Source organism: Pundamilia nyererei, unplaced genomic scaffold (assembly GCF_000239375.1).
Source record: "Pundamilia nyererei isolate P.nyererei 1_Seehausen unplaced genomic scaffold, PunNye1.0 scaffold00007, whole genome shotgun sequence".
In the NCBI taxonomy this organism is placed as follows: domain Eukaryota; kingdom Metazoa; phylum Chordata; class Actinopteri; order Cichliformes; family Cichlidae; genus Pundamilia; species Pundamilia nyererei.
In genome coordinates this window covers 675,135-685,148 of record NW_005187408.1, presented here as the reverse complement: position 1 = coordinate 685,148, position 10,014 = coordinate 675,135, and the positions used below count along the sequence as shown (strand labels likewise).

Sequence of the window (10,014 nt, the reverse complement as noted above, 5' to 3'; positions counted from 1 at the left end):
GTCACATACAGTTACATACGGGTGTGTGCAAAAAGCGAGGGCAGAGGAGTTTTAATACGGAGGTTGAATAAATCACGTATACTGTATCACAGAGAACTTTCCGCCAGGCACTCTTACAAGCCTTGCTATCTGTCTGGTTCATTTCATGTCCGCAATGAATCATGGGTAACCTATCCAAATCAGCGAGAGCCTTGCCTCCATTTACCGGTATATTTCTGTGCCGAGACTACCTGGATGCGCTAACGTGAAAGTCAAACATGTGAGCTCAGTGTGTGTGTAATAGTTTGTAGGCCACAAATATTTTATACACATTGGACGGTGTAGTGTAATATGGCTCAGTGAGGAGCTGAGGTGGAGCCACGTCCCCGTCAGGCAGATATGTAGGCAGGTGTATCCACAAAAAAATGTCATTTTTAAGTAGTTGTGTCATTATATCAAAATATTTATTATTAATATTGTGTCAGGTGGATTAGGGGAGTGTGCTTTACTTAGTAAGGCCTTGTATCTATGAACTGGAACAGATGTTCTCAGCTTAGTTTAAGCTGGTGGAGGAAGGTAGGTGCATCCCTGATTCTGGGCTGGCTGTGTGGATTTCACCTGTCTCGTGAAGGCGAGAATGTAGCTGTGTAAACTTCAAATATCTGAGCTGGTGTTGTGCCAAAAAAGTGATTTCCAATGTTTCCGTGTGCTTTTTATGTGTAATATCGTTACGTATGATACTAAATAGACTTCTGTGAACAGGTAGTACAAAGGGGTTATATATAAAATTTAAAAATTACCTGTTTCTCAAGTATCTTTGTAACTGTGTTATTGTACTTACATTATAATCAATCAGCTTCCTTTTGTCCACTTAAAATATGTTTACAGAACTATTTTTGCATTTGTTGCAATTTCAGCTGTCCTCCTGGCCAGATTACTCTTAAGAGAGACATTTTTAAAGTAAACAAGATTTTTTTTAACTGCATAAATAAAGGATACATAAGAGTCACTGCCAAAAACTGATTGTGGCTTCTACCTTGTTACAGGAATGTTGTTTGTTGCTCAAGATGACTTGATATCATTCGACTACCTTACCAACAGACCACAGTATGTGAGGCTCCATGACTGTGTGTCCGAGGTGGTAATCTGCAGCACAGGGGCACCACAGGGCACGGTTCTCTCACTCTTCCTGTTCAGCCTTTACACTTCAGACTTCTGTTATAATTCGGACGATTGCCATCTACAGAAGTTCTCAGATGATACAGCCATCATTGGATGCGTATAAGATGGGAATGATCAGGAATACAGGGGGGTCATCAGTGACTTTGTTGGCTGGTGTGAGACCAACTTACTCCAAATCAACGCCGGCAAGACAAAGGAGATGATCATAGACTTCAGGAGGAAGTCACCCCCTGCAACACCGGTGAACATCCAAGGGAAAGACATTGAGATAGTGGACTCTTATAAGTACCTGGGTGTTCACCTCAACAATAAACTGGACTGGACTACAAATACAGACATCCTGTATAAGAAGGGCCAGAATCGACTCCACCTGCTGAGGAGACTGAGGTCCTTCAGAGTCTGCAGGACTCTGTTAAGGACATTCTATGACACTGTGGTAGCATCTGCCCTTTTCTATGCAGTGGCCTGCTGGGGGAGTGGATGCACGGACAGGGACAGGAGCAGGACTGACAAACTGGTGCGGAGGTCTAGCGCCGTGCTGGGATGTCCCCTGGAGTCTGTGGAGGTGGTTGGCGAGAGGAGGATGTTAGTAAAGCTGACATCCATCATGAACAACCCACATCACCCACTGCATGAGTATGTGAGTGGGCTGAGCAGCTCCTTTAGTCAGAGACTGAAACACCCTCGCTGCAGGAAGGAGCGCTTTCGCAGATCATTCATCCCAACAGCAGTTAGACTCTATAACTCCTCAATCACGATGTCATGACTCACTGGACACTGTGAACATCCACGGTCACCACTTCATGAATAATGGACCTTCCATGTGTATGGACATGTGCAGGTATATATATACATATGTATATTTAGTGTGTACATGTGTGTGTGTACATGTCTATAAATAGGAATAGTAGTGGTACAATAGTTATGTCAAGCTATATAGTTTATGTCTTCCATATTTTCAACCATATCCATAATCACATACTGTGTATGCTACCATTGTATATAGTGTATTATCTTACTTTTTTTCACTGATTGTACTTATTTGTATTTTTGTGTTTCATTCCGATATCTGTACCTGAGCTGAGGTGATGCAAAAATTTCCCCGTTGTGGGATCAATAAAGTCTTATCTTATCTCTCTTCTTATCTTATGAGGGATATATTTGACACATGTTTCACATATTATAGACCAACAAGTTATTTATAGCAGTTTAAATACAAGCAATCAGTGTTTGGCAGACAATCACTTTTTGTCACAACACCTGGTCCTCAGGTGGACGCAGCCTCTGAATTTGGACACCCCCGGCCTGTTTCTGTTTCTAATAACGGTGACATTTAACTTATTTTATCCGATAAATAAACATTGTAAAATTCAAGTTTTTTGTATATATCCCCCCCAAACAGCCCTTTTGAATGTCTCCCTAAATCTGAGGTCTCAAGTATGGCAAGTATGTGCCAGGCTTTGGCCCACATCTGTCTAAAATTGTATGTAACCATGAATAACGTTTTGCCATGTCCACCAGGAGAGACTGGACAGTATAGATGTAAAACAAATATGCCAGCAGTTCATCTCAGTTAATGAGAGGAGAAAACATGTGTTTGGCTCCTTCACATAGTGGACATTGAGTTGTTGTGTGGGACACCAGTAGTTCATGTCTGTTGCTGTAACAGTAGTTCATGTTTAGAATAAAAAACCCCAGCTCACTGATTTGATCGGGGCAATATTGTGCCTAAAATGTTGCAGAATTTTGCTGAGAGATCTTTTACTTTGTGGTAATCTTAGACGAGTAGTTTTATGGACAAAAACCACCAGGTCATTCAGTGTTCCCTTAGTGCTAATGTGTAAGAGATGTTGGTGCACTATAACTGAAGTAATGTTGTTAAGTACTTAAAGTCATATTCTTTTATTGTCATGACTGTATTTGAAGCTATTTTTATTTTTGTATGTTACCTGATTTATATGGAATATGGCTGAAGCTCCTCTTGAGTCTGTCTGTTCTTGCCCGAATGATGCGGAACCTTCTGCCTGATTGTAGAAGTTGGACAGTTTGTTGCCGGACAACACCGGGAAGGGAGGGGTCCTTCAGTATCTGAGCTGCTCTAGACCAACATCTCCTGGTGTAGATGTCCTGTAGGGAGGGGAGAGCAGTCCTGCAGCAGCGTTCTGCCGTACGGATCAGTCTCTGAAGAGCTTTTTGATCCTTAACGCAGCTGTTCCCATACCAGGATGCTTTCCACAGCGCCTGCATAGAAAGTCCTGAGGATCGCTTCCTCAGTTGTCGGGGGTGGTACAGGCAACTCAAACTGCAGATACACGGACAGTTTAATAAATAATCAACCTAGATAAGCCGCCGTGTTTTAGATTTGACCATGCCAGTACTGCATCCCAGCAGACTCTGTGACAGTACCGATGGCTGCCACATGGCGGCACTCAAACTCCATGCCCCTAAACCTGGATCCATTTGGGAATTCAAATCAGCTTTCAGTCACATACAGTGGGTCAATGAAGATAAACATACAGCTGACTACAATAAAATAAAGTTACCTTAGTAGAAAATATTGTTACATTTGTGAGACAATTTTTTTTTCATTGTAGCTGTCATGTAATAAACGTAACTGTTCACTGGCCGGTAATATTATCATTTTAGCATAGACTAAAAGGCTGATCAGTACTGACAGTGGCGAGGACCCACAAGGAGCACAGGCATCAGCCGCTCCGTGAAGCACAAGATGACCCAGATGTGAGTCGCAAACACGTTGACGTGGTTGAGCTTCACCTTCTGAACATCATAGAAATCCACAAGGAGAACCTCAAACGCGTAAACAAGATCGCGATTCACATTTGGCGCCACATGGTGATCCACGGAGCGAATGATGACTGTGCTCTTTGTGGGTCTTCGGGCGGAAGTGCCACATCCCACTGTCTTCGGACCAACCACGTTCGTTGAGAGAGTCAGACTTATAAATAGGGCGCTGTTGTCACATACAGTTACACACGGGTGTGTGAAAAAAAAGTGAGGGCAGAGGAGTTGCATTTTAATACGGAAGTTGAATAAATCACGGATACTAAAATCACAGAGAACTTTCCGCCAAGCACTTATACAAACCTTGCTATCTGTCTGACTTATTTAATGTCCGCATTGAATCATGGGTAACCGATCCAAATCGACTACACCCTTTCCTCCACTTATATTTCTGTGCCGAGAGTACCTGGACGAGCTAATGTGAAAGCACAAACATGTGAGCACAGTGTGTGTGTAATAGTTTGTAGGCCACAGATATTTTATACACATTGTAATATGGCTCAGTGAGGAGCTGAGGTGGAGCCACGCCCCCTTCAGCCAGGTATGTAGGCAGGTGTATCCACACAAAAAAAATCCATTTTTAAGTAGTTTCTTACAAATCTCAGACACGTCTTTCTGCTGCATGATACTTGACTATTTTCTTTTGTTTCATTACCGGTATATCAAAATATTTATTATTAATATTGTGTCAGGCTGATTAGGGGAGTGTGCTTTACTTAGTAAGGCCTTGTATCTATGAACTGGAACAGATGTCCTGAGCTTAGTTTAGGCTGGTGGAGTAAGGTAGGTGCATCCCTGATTCTGAGCTGGCTGTGTGGATTTCACCTGTCTGTACTGTAACTGTAACATAGGACAAATGAGAGTGCAGACACATATGATGTTTATTCCAGGAGTTTCACACAGGTAATAATACATTTCAGCTGAACTTAAATAAAGACTTCTTGTCTTTACTGTCTGTGATTCTTTATCCTAGTGATCTGTGGCAGGTTTCACTACAGCACAGTTTGAAATACTGCTGGTGGAAACCTGTAAAATGCTCCAGCTCCACTGTTCTCATAGAAAGGTATTCCTCAAGACATAAACAACACAAATGATTATATTTATTATATATTCTTTTTTATTATTCATATGAAAATACAAAATTAAGATACATGCAATGGTACTGGCATAAATACAGTAAAATCAACATAAAAATTAATTATATAAAAATACTGGATGAATTAAAACACATGAAAGCTTCCTCTGTGACAACTCCATTAGTTTGGTAAAAATATGCTCGGCACGTCATGTTGAAACAGACAATATTCCACTTAAAAGATATTTCAAAGCAAAGAAACCAAATATACATTGTATCACATATGTATAAAGCTTGGTCAGCACGCAAAAACACAGGAGGCAAGATTATAAATGCAGTTATCAGCGGACAGAAATATGCCAATGCAGTGTGGAGTATAATGCACAAAGCAGCATTAGTGATCATAGTGGAATAGTCATTAAAAAAAATAAAACACATTAAATTAGTGGTAATAAATGCAATGTAATGAAATGTAGTGGACTAAAGCAGCAGCACAGTAATCAGCCACCTTAGGACAAATAAATGTATGTACCATAGATTTCGTCTGCTTGACTTCTAACAATAAAACTTCATCCTGCTGAAGTTCTTCCTTAAAAAAGCATCCAGGACCGCAATTCCACACTAGCGTACTTTCTCACCACTTTGGCGTTTTGTATGTAGATGCATGTAGTGCTAAAAAAATATTTAAAATGTGATTAAAAGGCACAAACACACATCTTTAGTTGATAATGGACCATACATGTCATAACATTTAAGAAATTAGCAGGCAAAATGTACAAATACGTTGGCGTTTTATTAACACGTTACCTATGCTGACACTGTTGTAAACCCGGCATCTGCATCCATTCAGAGAAGGGCTGATTAGTTTGGTTTGTGCGAGTGTGGTTTGGAACATTAGTGTCATTTACCGTGCAAGTATAGCACCTTGGAGCTACAGGAAAAGCCCATAGTAAATAGGCAATGTGCACAGAGTGCCTGCGCGCGCACACAGAGCAGGCAATTCATCACATGTGTATATACTCACACATGATCATATGATGCATGCATGCACATCCACGCACAGATTTAAGACCTGAGAATGCCCCATTAATCATACATGAAATGAATTCATTTAATAAAAAATATACCTTTACTAGATTATGAGGCATTTCATAATGTACAAATGCTTTTAAATGCCTTTCCCCCCGTTTCTTTGGAAATATTGGAAATATGTATACAGTTTGTATAAGATGTTGAACACTGTAGGGCATAATATAGAGACCAAAGTCAGCTCTGGTTTAACTAATGTTTCTAACTTACATAAAAAAATCAGAACAAAAAAACTTTATTCTTCTCTGAAGACGCTTAAACTGTTAAACTGTCCAATATCTGCCCGCAATTTCACATGAGAGCTCTGTAACACAACATGAAGTGTTATCTGTGTAACACAAATGCACATAAGCTTCATCCAGGAGGAAAATAAGGAGCTGATACTTTTGTCTTCAAAACCCACAAAGGACTGCAGCATTAAAAAAACATGAGGCCCGTACATCTGCTTCACTACACCATGAACTGAGTGTATCCCTCAGCGCCTGTGACGATCACATCCATCCAGATCCTCATGGCCTCGGGAGAGGGAGCAACCATGTAGTAGACCCTATCGTGAGTCTTCACGCTGAAGGTCAGGGAGGGGTTTGGGCTCTGAAGGAGGGAGAGAGAATGAATTGTGAATGAATAAGAAAGAGTTATGATGCACTTTTTGTATCAGCGTTGGAGAATGCATACCTTGTGTGCATTCTTCAAGTGATCGTAGTATACTTCTTCAATAGCTTGGAAGTAAATGACTCCTTTCAACTTGACTTCGTGCTTGTCTGGAGAGAACATACGAGTACATGCCAAATTAGAAGAAATACACAACTTTAACATTTATGTGTGTGATTCTATCTACACAGAGAGTTTTTTTAATTGTTTTTAATCAGACTTTGCTGAGTGTGGTTGCAAGTGTGTGCTGTCCTTACCTGCGTAGTAGGATAGTGTGCGTCTGTTGCGGTCAAAGACGAACCAGCGTTTCTTCCACGTTTTGATTTTGCCTCCCATCTTGACCAAGTAGCCTCGGCAGGTCTTTTCAGAGATGGACAGGTGGAAGCACGTGTCTAGGCTGTGGCCCGCCGACTCAATGTGAGCCCGCAAGTCAAAATCGTCCTTCCTCACAGGCAGATACCGAGTAAGAGGCCGGGACTTGAGGGAGAGGAATCATTTGAGAATGTAATGACAAAGATGTATTTATAATTTCTTATGAATTCTTTTGTTTTTACCAAATTCCTATAAAACACAAAGATTTACAGAAAGTCATACATTAGGAAACATCAGAGTATTTCTCTCTCTTTGTTCTGCTGCCAACATTTGATGGTCCGGGAAAAAGAACTAAAGATGATAAATGAAGCTTACTATGAGAACTGTCAACACAGACATGATTAAAACCATGCAGAAGGAGGTGCTGTAAGTATGTCTGAAATAGGGCTGGGCGATATATCGAGTATTTTAAAAATATCAATATATCTTCATACGAGATGTAAGATGTGACAATATCGTTTATATTGATATGTTACGTTATAATTATACTTGTGGAGCCGCAAGTTTGCCTCTCTTTCGTCCACTTTTATCTCTACGCAAACTCACTCGGCCTCGCCTCTCCTTCACTGAACAACTCCCCCTCCCCCATAGCTTCACCTGCAGGCAACGACAAGGTGAACACGGCAAATCTCCGTTAACGAGTTACCGCGGATCGCCCCGTGCGTGGGGCTGGTCGGCGTCAATGTGTTAGCGAGCTAACCGCGCTAACGACATGCAGCCCACAGGAGCTGCATGGCCTAAAATCTGACCGCGAACCGATTTTATGTGGTACACGGCGCTCAGCAATCTGTCAAAAAATGTTTTAGTACGACTTTGGTAAGCTACGAAGTTGCACCGCTTGATGGATTGTCGGAGCATTACGGCTACCGTAGTCTGGAGCCTCGTGGAGTGATACGTATTGTGCTTCAACGTAATATTACCGTATTGTGTGTGTATAAGGGCCATAAATGGCACCTGTTAAAAGACACGGTTACAAAGAGGATTTCAAACTCCAGGCTGTCAGTCACGCAGTAGAACTTGGGAACAGAGCAGCTGTGAAATCTGTCTTTGTTATTATGCTCATCGTCTGTTAGTTTACATTTTGACTGCACAATTTTGAGCTTTTGTTATGCACAAAAACAACATTGTTTTCTTTTATTTATGGAGCATGATTATTTAATAAATGCTGATAATTTCTTTTTGAGTAATTGCTTCATGTACATCTATGCTGTATGTTAATAAAAGTGCCTGTGTGACATCTGGGACACAGCTTTGACTAAGAACTGTCTTTTTGTTCTTACCTTATGGCTTTAAAAAATATATATATCGAGACATATATCGTATATCGCCATCCAGCTAAAAATATCGAAATATGAATTTTGGGTCATATCGCCCAGCCCTAGTCTGAAATGTATAAAAGTAAGCTACAGAAACAAGACAGAGTGCACTGTCAAAAGAAGGTAAAAGGTTAGTTCCCTTGAAGTTCATACGTATGTTTTGGATCGAGAACCTCTATTATCCACAGCTCTTCCCAGAGCTCTTACCTGCACCCTCTGCTTTTCTCGAAGCTTCACCTCGCGGTCGATCAGTTTCTGGCGTCTGTTGGTCTCCTCTTGTAACCTTTTCTCCAGATCCTCCCGTCTCCTCCTCTCCTCTTCCAAGGCCTGCTTTCGAAATTCCATTTCCCGCTCCTTAAGAACGATTCAGATGCAGTCACAGGTTATTTAATGACACACACATAAAAAACACAACAATTTTGCAGTTTGGGCAAATGAAGTAGCACCTCTATCTTTAAGGTTTGGAATTATTACAAAGATACTCGACTGATCTGCATGTTGGCTTTAACGCTACATATCTCTCTAACATTAAATAAAATGTGAAAATATGAATAAATCAAATAGTGACCTTGTGTTCGAGGAGGCGGTTCTTCTCGGCCTGCGCCTCTCTCAGCAGGCGCTCCATCTCCTCCAGCTTGGCTACATTTGACGTACTGGCACTACAGCGCAAAAAGCACATACAGCAACAATTATAGAAAATAATGTATCTTTTGCTTTACATCAAACACTTGACACTTATAGAAAAACAAACAAAAAACCCACTTTGGGATTTTCCAAAAATGCAAGGGAGCAGCTCGCGAGTTAATAAAAAAAAACAGTGGGTACACCAACACGCGACATGAGAAAATCAATGAACTTGGACTTTTCTTTGAAATTGTTTGATGAATGTCGGCATTACTATACGGTAATCCAATATAGGGCTCCAGCTATCGATATTGTTTTAGTACTCGAGTTAATCAAGTAATCGGATTAGAAATACTTATGTCTTATCACTGAGCAATAGTAAATATTCAGTCAGTGAAGAGAAGCTAGCATGTCAGCATAAAAGTGACATTCTTATTGGTATAACTGTTAATAATTAATAATAACAATTAATGCTAGTAATGATTCAGTGTGCAACTTAGCAGTTTTATTTTTTATATTTTTAAATATTATATACAATACCATTTAATAAATAAAACACTTTAATTAATATAAATCTGCAAAATCATTCAAATAAATATGGCCTAGAACACCCCATGCCCCCCTTTAGACTCACCCCTGCAGTTAACATTGTGATAAAAAGTGGGACGGCTTTAGTAAGCTGCCTAATTTAAACAGTTCATCTACATCTTCTATTGCAGCTGTATTCGTAGTCTCTAGTGTGGGTGAAACGCTCACATAGTCATGGTGACAACTGAGCCCTAAAGAGTTGCGGATTAAAAAAAACATCAAAGTGAAAAATTTGCATCGAGGATTTTTTCATAATGGAGTTTTTCGAGTTGGTCGATGAATGGTTGCAGTGTGTGTACATACATGCATACAACACATGTAGATCTACAGCCAAAA

The 10,014-nt window shown here is 40.5% G+C and overlaps 1 protein-coding gene across 6 annotated transcripts in view; it reads right to left on the bottom strand.

The window, feature by feature from the left end:
• Positions 1–6,382: 6,382 nt before the first annotated feature.
• Positions 6,383–10,014, bottom strand: part of phldb2b (pleckstrin homology-like domain, family B, member 2b) — a 36,394-nt gene continuing 32,762 nt past the window's right edge. For all 6 annotated transcript variants that reach the window (XM_005722448.1, XM_005722451.1, XM_005722449.1 and 3 more), the window contains 5 exons: positions 9,035–9,125; positions 8,674–8,820; positions 7,036–7,255; positions 6,803–6,888; positions 6,383–6,718 (listed from right to left, as the gene is read on the bottom strand). In XM_005722448.1, coding sequence (XP_005722505.1) covers positions 6,578–6,718; positions 6,803–6,888; positions 7,036–7,255; positions 8,674–8,820; positions 9,035–9,125 — 685 coding nt within the window. In that variant the 3' untranslated portion in view covers positions 6,383–6,577. The remainder of the gene's footprint in view (positions 6,719–6,802; positions 6,889–7,035; positions 7,256–8,673; positions 8,821–9,034; positions 9,126–10,014) is intronic.